General features: G+C 46.2%; 1 protein-coding gene across 1 annotated transcript in view; it reads right to left on the bottom strand.

Annotated features, from left to right (window-relative positions):
• The window catches only part of psat1 (phosphoserine aminotransferase 1), a 29,465-nt gene extending 8,742 nt beyond the window's left edge, over positions 1–20,723 (bottom strand). Inside the window, exons 1-8 of the mRNA XM_036936550.2 lie at positions 20,482–20,723; positions 19,811–19,871; positions 19,298–19,367; positions 16,465–16,670; positions 8,483–8,655; positions 7,711–7,880; positions 3,657–3,785; positions 3,097–3,234 (exon numbers count right to left, since the gene is read on the bottom strand). Of these exons, the coding sequence (XP_036792445.2) occupies positions 3,097–3,234; positions 3,657–3,785; positions 7,711–7,880; positions 8,483–8,655; positions 16,465–16,670; positions 19,298–19,367; positions 19,811–19,871; positions 20,482–20,538 (1,004 nt within the window). The 5' untranslated portion in view covers positions 20,539–20,723. The remainder of the gene's footprint in view (positions 1–3,096; positions 3,235–3,656; positions 3,786–7,710; positions 7,881–8,482; positions 8,656–16,464; positions 16,671–19,297; positions 19,368–19,810; positions 19,872–20,481) is intronic.

The following is a 20,723-nucleotide window of genomic DNA, read 5'->3' as shown; positions in this document are numbered from 1 at the left end:
ACAGACAGGGTCTAAAAGGGGAGGTCACCATTCTGTTAGTACTTGTTGACAGGGTTAGACAGACAGGGTCTAAAAGGGGAGGTCACCATTCTGTTAGTACTTGTTGACAGGGTTAGACAGACAGGGTCTAAAAGGGGAGGTCACCATTCTGTTAGTACTTGTTGACAGGGTTAAACAGACAGACAGGGTCTAAAAGGGGAGGTCACCATTCTGTTAGTACTTGTTGACAGGGTTAAACAGACAGACAGGGTCTAAAAGGGGAGGTCACCATTCTGTTAGTACTTGTTGACAGGGTTAGACAGACAGGGTCTAAAAGGGGAGGTCACCATTCTGTTAGTACTTGTTGACAGGGTTAGTGTTAGACAGACAGGGTCTGAAAGGGGAGGTCACCATTCTGTTAGTACTTGTTGACAGGGTTAGACAGACAGACAGGGTCTAAAAGGGGAGGTCACCATTCTGTTAGTACTTGTTGACAGGGTTAGACAGACAGACAGGGTCTAAAAGGGGAGGTCACCATTCTGTTAGTACTTGTTGACAGGGTTAGACAGACAGGGTCTAAAAGGGGAGGTCACCATTCTGTTAGTACTTGTTGACAGGGTTAGACAGACAGGGTCTAAAAGGGGAGGTCACCATTCTGTTAGTACTTGTTGACAGGGTTAGACAGACAGACAGGGTCTAAAAGGGGAGGTCACCATTCTGTTAGTACTTGTTGACGGGGTTAAACAGACAGACAGGGTCTAAAAGGGGAGGTCACCATTCTGTTAGTACTTGTTGACAGGGTTAGACAGACAGACATGGTCTAAAAGGGGAGGTCACCATTCTGTTAGTACTTGTTGACAGGGTTAGACAGACAGACATGGTCTAAAAGGGGAGGTCACCATTCTGTTAGTACTTGTTGACAGGGTTAAACAGACAGGGTCTAAAAGGGGAGGTCACCATTCTGTTAGTACTTGTTGACAGGGTTAGACAGACAGGGTCTAAAAGGGGAGGTCACCATTCTGTTAGTACTTGTTGACAGGGTTAGACAGACAGACAGGGTCTAAAAGGGGAGGTCACCATTCTGTTAGTACTTGTTGACAGGGTTAGACAGACAGACAGGGTCTAAAAGGGGAGGTCACCATTCTGTTAGTACTTGTTGACAGGGTTAGACAGACAGGGTCTAAAAGGGGAGGTCACCATTCTGTTAGTACTTGTTGACAGGGTTAGACAGACAGACAGGGTCTAAAAGGGGAGGTCACCATTATGTTAGTACTTGTTGACGGGGTTAAACAGACAGGGTCTAAAAGGGGAGGTCACCATTCTGTTAGTACTTGTTGACAGGGTTAGACAGACAGACAGGGTCTAAAAGGGGAGGTCACCATTCTGTTAGTACTTGTTGACAGGGTTAGACAGACAGGGTCTAAAAGGGGAGGTCACCATTCTGTTAGTACTTGTTGACAGGGTTAGACAGACAGACAGGGTCTAAAAGGGGAGGTCACCATTCTGTTAGTACTTGTTGACAGGGTTAGACAGACAGGGTCTAAAAGGGGAGGTCACCATTCTGTTAGTACTTGTTGACAGGGTTAGACAGACAGGGTCTAAAAGGGGAGGTCACCATTCTGTTAGTACTTGTTGACAGGGTTAAACAGACAGACAGGGTCTAAAAGGGGAGGTCACCATTCTGTTAGTACTTGTTGACAGGGTTAAACAGACAGACAGGGTCTAAAAGGGGAGGTCACCATTCTGTTAGTACTTGTTGACAGGGTTAGACAGACAGGGTCTAAAAGGGGAGGTCACCATTCTGTTAGTACTTGTTGACAGGGTTAGTGTTAGACAGACAGGGTCTGAAAGGGGAGGTCACCATTCTGTTAGTACTTGTTGACAGGGTTAGACAGACAGACAGGGTCTAAAAGGGGAGGTCACCATTCTGTTAGTACTTGTTGACAGGGTTAGACAGACAGACAGGGTCTAAAAGGGGAGGTCACCATTCTGTTAGTACTTGTTGACAGGGATATGTTTCTTAATAACAACCTATTTGAAACCAGCCACTACACTTCATAATTATAATCACATTTCTTCTTATTATTATTATTCAGGTTATTACTTATAAATATGAATAAAACAGGAAGAAATGCCAGGTTGGAGAGGATCTGTTACATTTTCATATCGACAACATTAACCGAGTCAACATGAAGATCTGCCGTCCTTGTCTGTTGGCTTTTATGCAGACTCACTAAACAGAGAACATCCCTGAAAAACACTTCTCACAGATCCTATTTCACCGTCGCTGGGTTTTCTAACACTTTTCCAGAAATAGTCACATAACATCACAAACCCTGCTGCGGTCACTCGACCGTTCTTAAAAGAGATGCCGCCGTAATGAGATGTAATGCAATCGAAGTGAAAACAGCCCCTTTACAAGATGACATCATGTCAAGAGCGTTGTATTTATTACTAAAGAGAGTCCAGTCTACTTGAGGAAACTTTGCGAACGGACATTTAAAGAAAATCAGAAAACTCCCCTTTAAAAAGGACCCGCCAATCAAAGCCAACAGCAGCGTTTAAGGGGTCTAAGGCACTGCATCCGCAGTGTTGAGGCGTCACTACAGACCCGGGTTCGATCTCAGGCTGTGTCACACCCAGCCGTGACAGGGAGTTCCATAGGGCGACACACAACTGTTGTTGGAGCGTGACCCTGGCTATCCGTCATTTTCATGGTGTCGTCTGGTTTGTTTCATTTAAGGAATTTGAAATGGTTTACACTTTTACTTTTGAGTCTGTGTTAGCGATTACATTTACTTTTCATACTGAACTATATTTAAAACCTAATACTTTTAGACTTTTACTCAAGTAGTATTTTACTGGGTGACTTTCACTTATACTTGAGTCATTTTCTATTAAGGTGTCTTTACTTTTACTCTAGTAGGACAGCTGGGTACTTTGTCCACCACTGTTTACATGGTTATTAAATTACACAAACACACCTTGAGCAGAGACACAGACGGAAGGTCCCCCTGACCCATCAGTCACACATGCACACTGTGTGTGTGTGTACCTGTGTGTGTGTGTGTGTGTGTGTGTGTGTGTGTGCGTGCGTGCATGCGTGCGTGTATGTACCTGTGCCCCTTCAGTGAGATCATCCCCAGTTTGGAGGCTCCATCCAGGAACTCCTTCTCCAGAGTTTCGTCACCCTGTTTCTTTCCCACGCGGAACGGAACGTTCATACGACTACGACACGCCACGTCCACCGGACACCTAACACACACACACCAGTTACCATGGAGACAGGCACGCTCACAGCATGTTACACAGGTTACAAACTCCATCTCGTATACCGAACACCTTGTAACACTTTCCAATACACGGCAGTTACCATGGAGACAGGTTTGAGCCTACTCCCACTGAATGTTATTTTCTGTTCAGAATTCCTCTCGCTCGCTCCCTCCCTCCCTCTCCACTCTCTTCCCGTCCCTCCCTCCCTCCCTCTCCCCGTCCCTCCCTCCCTCTCCCCGTCCCTCCCTCTCCCTCTCCACTCTCTTCCCCTCCTTCTCCCTCTCCACTCTCTTCCCCTCCTTCCCCTCCCTCTCCACTCTCTCTCCCTCCCTCTCCACTCTCTCTCCCTCCCTCGCCTCTTTCCTCCTTCCTTCCCCCCCCCCCCCCTCTGAAAGGATACTAACGTGTAGAACTGGTTGGAGGAGTTGATGATATCATAGATCATACTGGACTTCTTCTTGTTGAGCGTTTCCATGGCGTCAACACCTCCGTTGTTCTTTATCCACTCCAGAACCAGACTCATGATGTAGATACTAGAGAGAGAGAGAGAAAGAGATACACTGAGTGTACAAAACATTAGGAACATCTTCCTAATATTGAGTTTCACCCTATCATTTTGCCTTCAGAACAGCCTCAATTCGTCAGGTCATGGACTCTACAGGATGTCGAAAGCGTTCTACAGGGATGCTGACCCATGTTGAGTCCAATGCTTCCCACAGTTATGTCAAGTTGGCTGGATGTCCTTTGGGTAGTGGACCGTTCTAGATACACACAGGAAACTAAAAAAGACCCAGCAGCGTTGCAGTTCTTGACACAAACCGGTGCGCCTGGCACCTTCTACCATACCCCGTTCAAAGACACTTAAATCTATTTGTCTTGCCCCCCCCCCATTCACCCTCAGAATGGCACACATACACAATCCATGTCTCAAATGTCTCAATGCTTAAAAATCCTTTAACCGTCTCCTCTCCTTCATCTACACTGATTGAAGTGGATTTAACAGGTGACATCAATAAGGGATCATAGCTTTCACCTGGATTCACCTGGTCAGTCTGTCATGGAAAGAGCAGGTGTTCCTAATGTTCTGTATTATAGGGCCTATACTCTTTGTATTTTGGTTCTAAAACATCCAGAATGGATTAAAAACATCAAGGGACATCATAATCCTACTGGAAACATGGTGTCGTGGAGACATACAGTGGGGCAAAAAAGTATTTAGTCAGCCACCAATTGTGCAAGTTCTCCCACTTAAAAAGATGAGAGAGGCCTGTAATTTTCATCATAGGTACACTTCAACTATGACAGACAAAACGAGAAAAAAAAGTCCAGAAAATCACATTGTAGGAATTTATTTGCAAATTATGGTGGAAAATAAGTATTTGGTCAATAACAAAAGTTTCTCAATACTTTGTTATATACCCTTTGTTGGCAATGACAGAGGTCAAACGTTTTCTGTAAGTCTTCACAAGGTTTTCACACACTGTTGCTGGTATTTTGGCCCATTCCTCCATGCAGATCTCCTCTAGAGCAGTGATGTTTTGGGGCTGTTGCTGGGCAACACGGACTTTCAACTCCCTCCAAAGATTTTCTATGGGGTTGAGATCTGGAGACTGGCTAGGCCACTCCAGGACCTTGAAATGCTTCTTACGAAGCCACTCCTTCGTTGCCCGGGCGGTGTGTTTGGGATCATTGTCATGCTGAAAGACCCAGCCACGTTTCATCTTCAATGCCCTTGCTGATGGAAGGAGGTTTTCACTCAAAATCTCATGATACATGGCCCCATTCATTCTTTCCTTGACACGGATCAGTCGTCCTTGTCCCTTTGCAGAAAAACAGCCCCAAAGCATGATGTTTCCACCCCCATGCTTCACAGTAGGTATGGTGTTCTTTGGATGCAACTCAGCATTCTTTGTCCTCCAAACACGATGAGTTGAGTTTTTACCAAAAAGTTTTATTTTGGTTTCATCTGACCATATGACATTCTCCCAATCTTCTTCTGGATCATCCAAATGCTCTCTAGCAAACTTCAGACGGGCCTGGACATGTACTGGCTTAAGCAGGGGGACACGTCTGGCACTGCAGGTTTTGAGTCCCTGGCGGCGTAGTGTGTTACTGATGGTAGGCTTTGTTACTTTGGTCCCAGCTCTCTGCAGGTCATTCACTAGGTCCCCCGTGTGGTTCTGGGATTTTTGCTCACCGTTCTTGTGATCATTTTGACCCCACGGGGTGAGATCTTGCGTGGAGCCCCAGATTGAGGGAGATTATCAGTGGTCTTGTATGTCTTCCATTTCCTAATAATTGCTCCCACAGTTGATTTATTCAAACCAAGCTGCTTACCTATTGCAGATGCAGTCTTCCCAGCCTGGTGCAGGTCTACAATTTTGTTTCTGGTGTCCTTTGACAGCTCTTTGGTCTTGGCCATAGTGGAGTTTGGAGTGTGACTGTTTGAGGTTGTGGACAGGTGTCTTTTATACTGATAATAAGTTCAAACAGGTGCCATTAATACAGGTAACGAGTGGAGGACAGAGGAGCCTCTTAAAGAAGAAGTTACAGGTCTGTGATAGCCAGAAATCTTGCTTGTTTGTAGGTGACCAAATACTTAATTTCCACCATAATTTGCAAATAAATTCATTAAAAAAATCTTACAATGTGATTTTCTGTATTTCTGTATGGGTCCACTATATGGGTCCACTGAATGGGTCCACTGTATGGCAGTGAAGGGTGGGGTCCACTATATGGGTCCACTGTATGGCAGTGAAGGGTGGGGTCCACTATATGGGTCCACTATATGTGTCCACTTTATGGGTCCACTGTATGGGTCCACTGTATGGGTCCACTATATGGCAGTGGAGTGTGGGGTCCACTATATGGGTCCACTGTATGGCAGTGGAGTGTGGGGTCCACTATATGGGTCCACTGTATGGCAGTGAAGGGTGGGGTCCACTGTATGGCAGTGAAGGGTGAGGTCCACTGTATGGGTCCACTATATGGCAGTGAAGGGTGGGGTCCACTATATGGGTCCACTATATGGCAGTGAAGGGTGGGGTCCACTATATGGCAGTGAAGGGTGGGGTCCACTATATGGGTCCACTATATGGCAGTGAAGGGTGGGGTCCAGTATATGGGTCCACTATATGGGTCCACAATATGGCAGTGACGGGTGAGGTCCAGTATATGGGTCCACTGTATGGGTCCACTATATGGCAGTGAAGGGTGGGGTCCACTATATGGGTCCACTATATGGCAGTGAAGGGTGGGGTCCACCATATGGCAGTGAAGGGTGGGGTCCACTATATGGGTCCACTATATGGCAGTGAAGGGTGGGGTCCAGTATATGGGTCCACTATATGGGTCCACAATATGGCAGTGAAGGGTGGGGTCCAGAAGCCTGCACACCCATACCTGCTGTAAACCTGCAGTAAATGAAGCAAGGCACTGTGTGTGTGTGTTACCTGAAGCAGGGCACTGTGTGTGTGTGTTACCTTAAGCAAGGCACTGTGTGTGTGTTACCTGAAGCAAGACACTGTGTGTGTGTTACCTGAAGCAAGACACCGTGTGTGTGTTACCTGAAGCAAGGCACTGTGTGTGTGTTACCTGAAGCAAGACACTGTGTGTGTGTTACCTGAAGCAAGGCACTGTGTGTGTGTTACCTGAAGCAAGACACTGTGTGTGTGTTACCTGAAGCAAGGCACTGTGTGTGTGTTACCTGAAGCAAGGCACTGTGTGTGTGTTACCTGAAGCAAGGCACTGTGTGTGTGTTACCTGAAGCAAGACACTGTGTGTGTGTTACCTGAAGCAAGGCACTGTGTGTGTGTTACCTGAAGCAAGGCACTGTGTGTGTGTTACCTGAAGCAAGGCACTGTGTGTGTGTTACCTGAAGCAAGGCACTGTGTGTGTGTTACCTGAAGCAAGGCACTGTGTGTGTGTGTTACCTGAAGCAAGGCACTGTGTGTGTGTTACCTGAAGCAAGGCACTGTGTGTGTGTTACCTGAAGCAAGGTACTGTGTGTGTGTTACCTGAAGCAAGGCACTGTGTGTGTGTTACCTGAAGCAAGGCACTGTGTGTGTGTGTTACCTGAAGCAAGGCACTGTGTGTGTGTTACCTGAAGCAGGGCACTGTGTGTGTGTGTTACCTGAAGCAGGGCACTGTGTGTGTGTGTTACCTGAAGCAGGGCACTGTGTGTGTGTGTTACCTGAAGCAGGGCACTGTGTGTGTGTGTTACCTGAAGCAAGGCACTGTGTGTGTGTGTTACCTGAAGCAAGGCACTGTGTGTGTGTGTGTTACCTGAAGCAAGGCACTGTGTGTGTGTGTGTGTTACCTGAAGCAAGGCACTGTGTGTGTGTGTGTTACCTGAAGCAGGGCACTGTGTTTGTGTTATCTGAAGCAGGGCAATGTGTGTGTTACCTGAAGCAGGGCACTGTGTGTGTGTTACCTGAAGCAGGGAACTGTGTGTGTTACCTGAAGCAGGCTGGTGTGTTGTACAGGGAGTTGTTCTTAGCCTGCACTTGGTAGTTAAGGACAATGGGACACTCCGTCAGGGCGTGGTCAATGAGATCCTCTCTCACGATCACCACAGCAACACCAGCACAGCCCACGTTCTTCTGAGCCCCAGCGAAGATCAGCCCAAACTATTAATAACACATTGAATAAACACCAACACACAGGAAGTTATTACCCTTCAAATGTTTTAGGTCATTTCTGCAGGGTAAAATAACATGCTAAAAAACAAAAACATGCAGTAGTTGGTAAGCTTTCCTTTACCATACATTATGCTGCATAACCATAACCTCAAATCAGCACCTCAAATCTCATTTCCATGCATTTTAATTATGTAAATCTGTTGTTCTGCCCCTGAACAAGGCAGTTAACCCACTGTTCCCCTGAACAAGGCAGCTCCTAGACCAGTTAACCTACTGTTCCTAGACCAGTTAACCCACTGTTCCTAGAACAGTTAACCCACTGTTCCTAGACCAGTTAACCCACTGTTCCCCTGAACAAGGCAGCTCCTAGACCAGTTAACCTACTGTTCCTAGACCAGTTTACCCACTGTTCCTAGACCAGTTATTAACCCACTGTTCCTAGGCTGTCATTGTAAAGAAGAATTTGTTCTTAAAAGGGACTTGCCTAGTAAAATAAAGGTTAAATAAAGGTAAAACATGAAATGATGTAGCCGATTTTGACTTTGCAGCGTGGTTGTGTCGTGGTAACCAAGTGAAAAGCTCAACCTTACCTTGGAGACGTCGACGGGTCGGGACAGGAAGTTAGATGACATGTCAGAGACCAGGACGGCTCCGTGGGTTTCGGGGATGAAGTTGTACTCCACGCCGTGCACTGTCTCGTTGCAGCAGTAATACACGTAGGACGATCCAGGGGTCAACGACCAACTGCTGGGGTCAGGGATCTCTGGAGGACCACACAGTCAGAATCATTAGACCACACGGTCAGAATCATTTGTCAATGACTGACCACGAGAATCTAAATAGGTCAGATCAGGTGAATAACTTCAATCAGACCCCCGCAGGGTGGGGGGGGGGGGGGCGAACTAGTGGTGATTAACAACTCACGTCCTGTCGTAAATCAAGGGCGGAGCTTTCAGGTCTCCCTCTCCAATATTCACCTAAGGAATGTAATTTGTTTCCAAGATACTTTTTCCCGCCGAAACTATAACACGCTCAAAAGCAACTACTGGAACAATATTTCTAACGTAGACCGTGGGGAATGGTCAGAGGCGATCTATAGAGCACTAATGTCATTTTATTATTTTGTGATGTCATTAAAAAATAGAACAAAGGAAATACTGTAACTTGGAAAGTATACCCACTACATATACCAAGTTTCCATACATTGTACATGTAATTTGAAAAAATATGAAAGTGTTTTTGTTAAGAGAGGGATGTGATTTGAGAAACAATAAGAGAATTGTTTTACATAACAAGTCACGTGTCACGTTCTGACCATAGTTATTTTGTGTTTTCTTTGTTTTAGTGTTGGTCAGGACGTGAGCTGAGTGGGCATTTTATGTTGTATGTCTAGTTTGTCTATTTCTATGTTTGGCCTGATATGGTTCTCAATCAGAGGCAGGTATTAGTCATTGTCTCCATATTTAGGTAGCCTGTTTTGTGGGTGGTTGTCTTCTGTCTTTGTGTCATTGCACCTGTTTCGGTTTTCACATTTGTTGTTTTGTATTTTGTAGTGTTCTCGTTTATCGTCTATATTAAAGATGTTGAACACTAACCACGCTGCATTTTGGTCCTCCTCTCCTTCAACAGAAGAAAACCGTTACAGTCACGACTCCGCGTGAGGTCAGAGAGCGTGTCAGCCTGACGGAATTGCCCCTTTCAAACAAGCTGTATAAATGATGAATTAAGAAATGAACATAGCAGACCAGAAAAGCATCAAGCTGCACATTTAAAGTGGTTTGAACTTTGAATCTCAACACAAGGTAGAGACGATAAACTCACCTCCCGGACAATCACTGGTACGGCTGATTAGCTGTCCTCAGTAAAGTATCTAGAAAGCGAAATTAAGTGGGACCACTGCTCTCATCACCTGACTGGGAACCATCATCACCCCACTGGGAACCATCATCACCCGACTGGGAACCATCATCACCCTACTGGGAACCATCATCACCCCACTGGGAACCATCATCACCCCACTGGGAACCATCATCACCCCACTGGGAACCATCATCACCCGACTGGGAACCATCATCACCCGACTGGGAACCATCATCACCCCACTGGGAACCATCATCACCCCACTGGGAACCATCATCACCCCACTGGAACCATCATCACCCCACTGGGAACCATCATCACCCTACTGGGAACCATCATCACCCCACTGGGAACCATCACCACCCCACTGGGAACCATCATCACCCCACTGGGAACCATCATCACCCCACTGGGAACCATCATCACCCCACTGGGAACCATCATCACCCCACTGGGAACCATCATCACCCCACTGGGAACCATCATCACCCCACTGGGAACCATCATCACCCCACTGGGAACCATCATCACCCCACTGGGAACCATCATCACCCCACTGGGAACCATCACCACCCTACTGGGAACCATCATCACCCTACTGGGAATCATCATCACCCCACTGGGAACCATCACCACCCCACTGGGAACCATCATCACCCCACTGGGAACCATCATCACCCCACTGGGAACCATCATCACCCGACTGGGAACCATCATCACCCGACTGGGAACCATCATCACCCCACTGGGAACCATCATCACCCCACTGGGAACCATCATCACCCTACTGGGAACCATCATCACCCTACTGGGAACCATCATCACCCTACTGGGAACCATCATCACCCTACTGGGAACCATCACCACCCCACTGGGAACCATCACCACCCCACTGGGAACCATAATCACCCTACTGGGAACCATCATCACCCTACTGGGAACCATCACCACCCCACTGGGAACCATCATCACCCCACTGGGAACCATCATCACCCCACTGGGAACCATCATCACCCCACTGGGAACCATCACCACCCCACTGGGAACCATCATCACCCCACTGGGAACCATAACCACCCCACTGGGAACCATAACCACCCCACTGGGAACCATCATCACCCCACTGGGAACCATCATCACCCCACTGGGAACCATCATCACCCCCCCCACCCCCCACTGGGAACCATCATCACCCCACTGGGAACCCTCATCACCCCACTGGGAACCATCATCACCCCCCCCCCCCCACCCCCCACTGGGAACCATCATCACCCCACTGGGAACCATCATCACCCCACTGGGAACCATCATCACCCCACTGGAACCATCATCACCCCACTGGGAACCATCATCACCCCACTGGGAACCATCATCACCCCACTGGGAACCATCATCACCCCACTGGGAACCATCACCACCCCACTGGGAACCATCATCACCCCACTGGGAACCATCACCACCCCACTGGAACCATCACCACCCCACTGGGAACCATCATCACCCCACTGGGAACCATCACCACCCCACTGGGAACCATCATCAGCAGCAGCATAGGTCGGCACATTCCTTCATTGATTCATTTCCTTTCTGACCCAAAAAATATATTCTGATGTGATTTAAGCATTGACATGGACTCAGAATATCCAATTTAATCTATGAACAATTGTAATCGAGTACAAAACTGACAATTTGGGAAAATATCAAATATAGCTTGCGACATGTTACATTTTTCATGCTAGAAAAGGTTGGAGACCCCTGCTATATGCCTATAGGTTTTTGTTGTATTTTTAGTATATTTACAATGTCACTTATTTGATTTCTTTACTATGTTACTTTAATTACTAAACTACATGGCCAAAAGTATGTGGACATTCCTTCAAAATAGTGAATTTGGCTATTTCAGCCACATCCGTTGCTGACAGGTGTATAAAACCGTGCAGAGCCATGCAATCTCCATAGACAAACATTGGCAGTAGAATGGCCTTACTGAAGAGTTCAGTGACTTTCAACCTGGCACCGTCATAGGAAATGCCTAGGAGCAACAATGGCTCAGCCGCGAAGTGGTAGGCCACACAAGCTCACAGAACGGGAGCCCCGAGATCTGAAGAACGTAAAAATTGTCTGTCCTCGGTTGCAACACTCACTAGAGAGTTCTAAACTGCCTCTGGAAGCAACGTGAGCACAATAACTGTTCTCTGGGAGCTTCATGAAATGGATTTCTATGGCCGAACAGCCGCACACAAGCATAAGATCACCATGCGCAATGTCAAGCCTCAGCTGGAGTGGTGTAAAGCTCACCGCCATTGGACTCTGGAGCAGTGGAAACGCATTCTCTGGAGTAATGCATCATGCTTCACCATCTGGCAGTCCAACGGACAAATCTGTGTTTGGCTGATGCCAAGAGATTGCTACCTGGCCGAATGCATAGTTCCAACTGTAATGTTTGGTGGAGGAATAATGGTCTGGGGCTGTTTTTCATGGTTCAGGCGCCTCAATTCCAGTGAAGAGCAATCTTAACGCTACAGCATACAATTAAATTCTAGACGATTCTGTGCTTCCAACTTGGTGGCAAAAGTTTGGACTTTTGGCACTTTCCTGTTTCAGCATGACAATGCGCCCGTGCACAAAGCGAGGTCCATACAGAAATGGTTTGTCAAGATCGGTGTGGAAAAATGTGCCGCTCGACCACTCTGGAGGGATGCCGGCCTCCCGAGTGCTCATTGCCAACTGGGCTAGTCTGAGTGATCAGGATAAGATTTTGGATGAGGACACAGGGGCTACCTAGTCTGAGTGATCAGGATAAGGTTTTGGATGAGGACACAGGGGCTACCTAGTCTGAGACTGACCGGGATAAAGTCTAGTTATGGATGAGGACACAGGGGCTACCTAGTCTGAGACTGACCGGGATAAAGTCTAGCTATGTATGAGGACATTGTCAAAACCTGCTCATTCTACACTGATGAGTGTGAAGATAACAATGCAGACAACTATGCAGTCCAAACACAGAGCTTGAACTGATGCCCAACCACGTGGAAACATAGCCTGCCCTGAACTGATGCCCAACCACGTGGAAACATAGCCTGCCCTGAACTGATGCCCAACCACGTGGAAACATAGCCTGCCCTGAACTGATACCCAACCACGTGGAAACATAGCCTGCATGCCAGACAGTCTCTCAGAGAATGACGAGCTCTATTGTATTTGGTGTAACGCTCTAACACTAATGCTGCTTTTCGACTAATACCCGTGTTCCACTAGTACGCCCTTATGTTGTACATATAACACATCTATAAGTCTTTGCTAGGTAAAGCCCCGCCTTATCTCAGCTCACTGGTCACCACTCGTAGCACGCGCTCCAGCAGGTATATCTCACTGATCATCCCCAAAGCCAACACCTCCTTTGGCCGCCTTTCCTTCCAGTTCTCCGCTGCCAATGACTGGAACGAATTGCAAAAAAATCACTGAAGTTGGAGACTTTAATTTCCCTCACCAACTTTAAACATCAGCTATCTGAGCAGCTTACCGATCGCTGCAGCTGTACATAGCCCATCTGTAAATAGCCCATCCAACTACCTCATCCCCATATTGTTTTTATTTACTTTTTCTACTTCCACATCATCATCTGCACATCTATCACTCCGGTGTTCATTTGCAAAATTGTAATTACTTCGCCACTATTGGCCAATTTATGGCCTTACCTCCTTACTCCATTTGCACTCACTGTGTATAGATTTTTCTATTGTGTTATTGACTGTACGTTTGTTTACTCCATGTGTAACTCTGTGTTGTTGTTTGTGTCGCACTGCTTTGCTTTATCTTGGCCAGGTCACAGTTGTAAATGAGAACTTGTTCTCAACTGGCCTACCTGGTTAAATAAAGGTGAAATAAATAAAAATGTATATAAATACTAGGAAAATTGTTTCCATAGCTAGGACTGAAGTGAGGACTCACCAAGGTCTGTATAATCAAAACAGTTGCTTTGTGAGGTGTTAAAGTTCCCTGTTAGCCATTGTTATGTAAATGCTGGCTGAAAAGTGGCCCGTCTTTGGCCCAAAGTGAGTTTAGGTCCACCAGAGCCATGACCCAGTGAGACAAGGGTGCCAGCCAATGTTACCTCTAATATTTTTCATCACCGAGTACATTTCAGGTCTACATAATAATGTTGATCATAATGTAGGCGTACCAGAATGGCCTACCATCAAAAACAATGGAGAAAATACATCTGTTTATCCACTTGTCCTTCAGACAAGGAGGTGACTGAAAATGGTGCTGTGTTGTTTGATGCAAGAAACCACTTTACAAAATAACATGCATTATTATTCCCATACCATTATTACAGAGAATCAGACAAATTATGCTACCCTCTGCCTATTGGCTACTTAGCTGAGTCGAGCCTCTCTCAAAATACAACACTGCCCCTTTAAGACAAGACAAAGTTATTTCCCTGACTGGCTTTTCAAAGATGTCTAGAAATGTACCCGTTTTGTGCTCTTCTAGGAAGCAACCACTCCCCCATTGCTGACTACACATTGCCTATAACTGGGCTGATAACTCACTAACTAGCAAACGATATGAACAAATGTACACACATCGCTACATGTAACGTTTGCTTTGATCTCAAAACAAGCTCATTTACTCACGACCGCTCATGCTGTAAACACAGTCCAGTTCAAAGTGAATGGATCCATATATGGCAATGGTCTATTGTCATATAGGCCTAGTGCAGCTCTGATTGGTTATGGCGCAGCGGTCTGTGTAGAGTATGTGCCCGAGTCGTGCCTCTCAATGCAATAGAATCCTACTCAGATGCATTCTGCCTACAACAACATCTCTTGTATAGTTAGTTTTGCATACTAAGTCTTGGTCGTTATGTTTCGGTATGTTGCATTGAAAGTAGCTAATATTGTGTTGATTCAATCACAATTCCCACAGTAAAGGGAAACATTGATAGTTTTTCTCTGCGTGCGATAATATTTCTTGTGTGCGGCAGTCCCTGTGGAGCTGCGCGAGGGAACATTGGTCCCGGGCTTGAGTAGATGGTAACAGAAAAGTCTAAGCGTTTTTGGTAAAAAAAAAAAACACTGGGATAAATCCTGTATGTGAATGTGCCATAAAACACGTATTAACCTGCAGAGAGAAGAGCTAGTGTTTACAGGGCACTCTGCTCCCCCCCCCCAACGGTCACACCTCTGCTTCTGGAACACTCTGTTGCTAGGGGCAACGCTCTCCTAACCTGCCTCATTTGACCTGGTCAGCAAATCAGAGGTCTAATCTGGGCTCATAGAACCCTCACACTAGATCTGATAACTCGTCAGTCAATTCAAAATTAAAGTGGAAAACCACACTACAGGCTGATCCAACTTTGATGTAATGTCCTTAAAACAAGTCAAAATGAGGCTCAGTAGTGTGTGTGGCCTCCACGTGCCTGTATGACCTCCCTACAACGCATGGGCATGATCCTGATGAGGTGGCGGATGGTCTCCTGAGGGACCTCCTCCCAGACCTGGACTAAAGCATCCGCCAACTCCTGGACAGTCTGTGGTGCAACGTGGCATTGGTGGATGGAGCGAGACATGATGTCCCAGATGTGCTCAATTGGATTCAGGTCTGGGGAACGGGCAGGCCAGTCCATAGCATCAATGCCTTCCTCTTGCAGGAACTGCTGACACACTCCAGCCACATGAGGTCTAGCATTGTCTTGCATTAAGAGGAACCCAGGGCCAACCGCACAAGCATATGGTCTCACAAGGGGTCTGAGGATCCCACCGCCAAACCGGTCATGCTGGAGGCTGTTGCAGGCAGCAGAAAGTTCTCCACGGCGCCTCCAGACTCTGCCACGTCTGTCACATGTGCTCAGTGTGAACCTGCTTTCATCTGTGAAGAGCACAGGGCGCCAGTGGCGAATTTGCTAATCTTGGTGTTCTCTGGCAAATGCCAAACGTCCTGCACGGTGTTGGGCTGTAAGTACAACCCCCACCTGTGGACGTCGGGCCCTCATACCACCCTCATGGAGTCTGTTTCTGACCGTTTGAGCAGACACATGCACATTTGTGGCCTGCTGGAGGTCATTTTGCAGGGCTCTGGCAGTGCTCCTCCTGCTCCTCCTTGCACAAAGGCGGAGGTAGCGGTCCTGCTGCTGGGTTGTTGCCCTCCTACGGCCTTCTCCACGTCTCCTGATGTACTGGCCTGTCTCCTGGTAGTGCCTCCATGGTCTGGACACTACGCTGACAGACACAGCAAACCTTCTTGCTACAGCTCGCATTGATGTGCCATCCTGGATGAGCTGCACTACCTGAGCCACTTGTGTGGGTTGTAGACTCCGTCTAATGCTACCACTAGAGTGAAAGCACCGCCAGCATTCAAAAGTGACCAAAACATCAGCCAGGAAGCATAGAAACTGAGAAGTGGTCTGTGGTCACCACCTGCAGAACCACTCCTTTACTGGGGGTGTCTTGCTAAATGCCTATAATTTCCACCTGTTGTCTATTCCATTTGCACAACAGCATGTGAAATGTATTGTTGTTAGTGTGGGAATCAGTCACGTGTTGTTAGTGTGGGTTAATGGTGTGAGGCAGATAGATAGTGTCAACAGGAGACATGAGGAGTCATTCTGCTACATTAAACTGTTAACACGGAACACCGTGTCTCCTGTTATCACTCATGGGCAACAACTGGCTCCACACACACACACACCCAACCCCACCCCCCTTACTGGTGTAGGTGTCCAGTTTGGGGTGAACCACGTTGACCTTGCCGTATTTCTCAGCTTCCTTGGCAGCATTGGACGACCAGGTGCCCGTCACTAGGTAATCAGCACACCTGTCCTCCTTTAGACCAATCAAATTGAGGGGGACGGCGCTAAACTGGCCCGTCCCGCCCCCCTGGAAGAACATGACTTTGTAGTTGTCTGGGATACTCCTGGAGAGAGAGATAGGGAGAGAGAGAAAGAGAGAGAGAGGGCGAGAAAGAGAGGGCGAGAGAGAGAAAGAGAGAGAGAGGAGAAAGAGAGTGAGAGAGAGGGCGAAAGGGAGAGAGACAGAGAGAGAGGGCGAGAGAGAGAGAGAGAAAGGAGAAAGAGATAGAGAGGGAGGGAGAGAGACAGAGAGACAGAGGGGGGGGGGGGGGGGAAGAGAGAGAATCAAAAAAAAATGTAAATCAACTAGATAGCCTAAGAATGCAAATCCCTAAAAAAGGAATTGAGGAATCTGTCCAACCAAAAACACAGAGACCCAGAAAACCTGAGCCCTCACTATGGTGACTCACTAAAACAATACAGAAACACACTATCGGGATAAGAAGGAACAGCACGTCAGAAATCAGCTCAATGTATTTGAAGAATACAGAGAATGTAATCACTTAAAAAAATAATAATTGGAACACACTAAACAAACAAAGATGTATCTATTCAAACACAACGATGTGTCTATTCAAACACAACGATGTGTGGAAAAACCTCCAACCTAGAATGATACCACTGATGGCTAGGCAACAATGTGGAGTGTTCTAGAACAGGTATTCTCAAACTGGGGGACCCCCAGGGGGACGCCACATCAAAATATGATTCACATTTTTTTCTTCACATGTTCAAACAGTTCATTTATATTGTCCAAAGGGACTAAACATTTGGTCAAGTTTTTTTTCTCTCGTATCAGGAGCCTCGTTTCATTGCCAAAAATAAAATGACACCATCTAGTGTTCAGCGAAATAACAACACAATGTCAAATACAGGTAGCCCAGTCAAATAATTAACATCCAATCACATTAACCGTTACTCATCCAATCACATTAACCGTTACTCATCCAATCACATTAACCGTTACTCATCCAATCACATTAACCGTTACTCCTCCAATCACATTAACCGTTACTCTCTCGCGGGAATTCCACTAACGGTCCGTATGTAGCCAAACATAGGGAGACATAGTGGAGTGGTAACGCGCGTGCAAGCAGTTGCTCTCAACGCCACTTGGGTACACTGCCGCATCCACCGAGAGGCTCTTGGGTACACTGCAGCATCCACCGAGAGGCTCTTGGGTACACTGCAGCATCCACCGAGAGGCTCTTGGGTACACTGCCACATCCACCGAGAGGCCCTTGCTGCCAAGGGAATGCCTGACAGTTTGAAAGATGTTTTTCACTTGTCTGACCGTTTGCATGATGATGAGTTTCTCACACGACTGGCCTACCTGGGTGATGTTTTTTCTCGCCTGAATGATCTGAATCTAGGATTACAGGGACTCTCCGCAACTATATTCAATGTGCGGGACAAAATTGAGGCCATGATTTAGAAGTTGGAGCTCTTCTCTGTCTGCATTAACAAGGACAACACACAGATCTTTCAATCATTGTATGATTTTTTTGTGTGCAATTGAACTCAAGCTTACAGACAACGTCAAATGTGATATAGCGAAGCACCTGAGTGAGCTGGGTGCGCAATTACGCAGGTACTTTCCAGAAACAGACGACACAAACAACTGGATTCGTTATCCCTTTCATGCCCTGCCTCCAGTCCACTTACTGATATCTGAACAAGAGAGCCTCATCGAAATTGCAACAAGCGGTTCTGTGAAAATTTAATTTAATCAGAAGCCACCGCCAGATGTCTGGATAGGGCTGCGCTCAGAGTATCCTGCCTTGGCAAATCACGCTGTTAAGACACAGATGCCCTTTGCAACCACGTACCTATGTGGGAGTGGATTCTCGGCCCTCACTAGCATGAAAACTAAATAACGCACAGACCTGTGTGTGGAAAATGATTTACGGCTGAGACTCTCCAATACAACCCAACAGTGCAGAGTTATGTGCATCCTTTCAAGCACAGCCTTCTCATTAACCTGTGGTGAGTTATTCACAATCTTCGATGAACAAATCATGTTTTATATGTAAGATGGCTATAAATTAAGAGCATAATTATTGATTATTGTTATATTATTATTTGTGCCCTGGTCCTATAAGAGCTCTATGTCACTTCCCACGAGCCGGGTTGTGACAAAAACTCACACTCATTCTTATGTTTAATAAATGTATCATATAGTGTGTGTGGCAGGCTTACAATGATGGCAAAAAAACAACATTTGAGAGTGTGCTGACCCTGGTGCTAGAGGGGGTACAGCTGGAGGTTGAATGTTTGAAGGAGTACGGGACTTTAAAAAGTTTGGGAACCACTGTTCTAGAATGATACACTGTTGCCTAGCCAACGATGTGGGGTGTTCTAGAATGATACACTGTTGCCTAGCCAACGATGTGTGGTGTTCTAGAATGATACACTGTTGCCTAGCCAATGATGTGGGGTGTTCTAGAATGCACAACTAGTCTGAAAGGCAGTCAGGGTATAATGTCACGAGTTCAATCAGAAGAAAGATGAAACACTTTCTCCCAGACAGTTGAAAACACATGCTGACACCAACACGTTCTCCCAGACAGTTGTTTCTTAAACACTATATTTAAACAGAAATCAGGAGCAGAGCCAGAAAATAATGGATAGATAGAAGGAGAGAAGCTCATGACCAGTAGGATGGTGTGAGTGTGTGTGTGTTTATACTCACAGTAGCTCCCGCAACAGGTTTTCTGTGGTGTTCATGATCTTGGTGAAGTCTGACGACCGATGGCTCATCTCTGCAAGGACAGAATCAAATACAATAAATAGCTATTAAGACACCCTGAGGATGCCAAGACTGTGCAAAGCTGTCATCAAGGTAAAGGATGGAAACTTTGAAGAATCTCAAACATATATTTTAATTTGTTTAACACTTTTTTGCCTACTACATGATTCCATATGTGTTATTTCATAGTTTTGATGTCTTCGCTATTATTCTACATTGTAGAAAATAGTACAAATATAATAAAAACCCTGGAATGAGTAGGTGTTCTAGAACCCTGGAATGAGTAGGTGTTCTAGAACCCTGGAATGAGTAGGTGTTCTAGAACCCTGGAATGAGTAGGTGTGTACAAACTTTTGACTGGTACTGTGTGTGATATATATATTTCTATAATAAATAGGTGGAAACAACGTTGATTCAACCAGTGTGTGCCTCGCTGTCTGAGAGAGACACACTCACCCAGGACACTGACTCCGCTACCATTATAGTCGAGCAGTTCTTTCTGCGCCTGTAACAGCACCTGAAAACACAGCACATTCACTTCAATGAAAACCCCTTACAAGTCCTTGAATACAATTATTTTAGCTTGAATACAGGTCATTCTTTAAAAAAAACAAGATCGGGGAACTAAATGAATATGTCTATAAAAACCAGACCGGTGGCACCGGGATAAAGCCCGACCGATTTGACAGTGGTTCTAGCGCCGTCTAGAGGTGTTATAGCGTCGCTTGGCACCGGAGCAGACACCGGAACATTTCCCGCATGGATGTTTACGCGGCTGATGCAACTACCTCGTTTCACCAAAGGCCTGCCAGCCTACTCGTCTTGCATGATAAAATATATGTCGTCATGTTTTAACAGGCCGTTTCTGTTCATAGACATCAAATGGTCAGTTTACAAAAGATAAATGTATCATGTTGTTTCAACGACGAAGAGATGCAACCGCTTGCCTGCTCTCATCAAATAAAACGCTTGATTTTGTATCAAATATTTTCTATTAAACTTTGCACTTTTGCTAATTGCATTACGGAAAAAGTAGCATCCATACAATTCATTTCGGTTTATCTTCATGTTACAGGCTACAATCATTACATTTTCGGTTTTCAATGTACAGTAAAAAGTCAACTTACAGACTGTGGTAGTTTTGCAGGTCCAGCGCCGAAGTTAATGGTGTGTTTTTTTTCCATGTTTAAAGTGATTGAGTTCCTTCTGTAAAGTGTCTGTTGCTTCCTGCTCCGTCCAAATCAGATCCTCAGTGATGCGGATTACACAACTGCTCCTCTAGCTCCTCTGTCTGTTCATCATGTAGCAGCACCGCGGACCGCATCCAAAACCCACAGTCAGCGTTCCTATTGGGCAATCTCACATGCCC

This window comes from Oncorhynchus mykiss, chromosome 11, assembly GCF_057628025.1.
Source record: "Oncorhynchus mykiss isolate SJ-2025 chromosome 11, ASM5762802v1, whole genome shotgun sequence".
NCBI classification, from domain to species: domain Eukaryota; kingdom Metazoa; phylum Chordata; class Actinopteri; order Salmoniformes; family Salmonidae; genus Oncorhynchus; species Oncorhynchus mykiss.
This window is presented reverse-complemented; position numbering and strand designations above follow the sequence as displayed.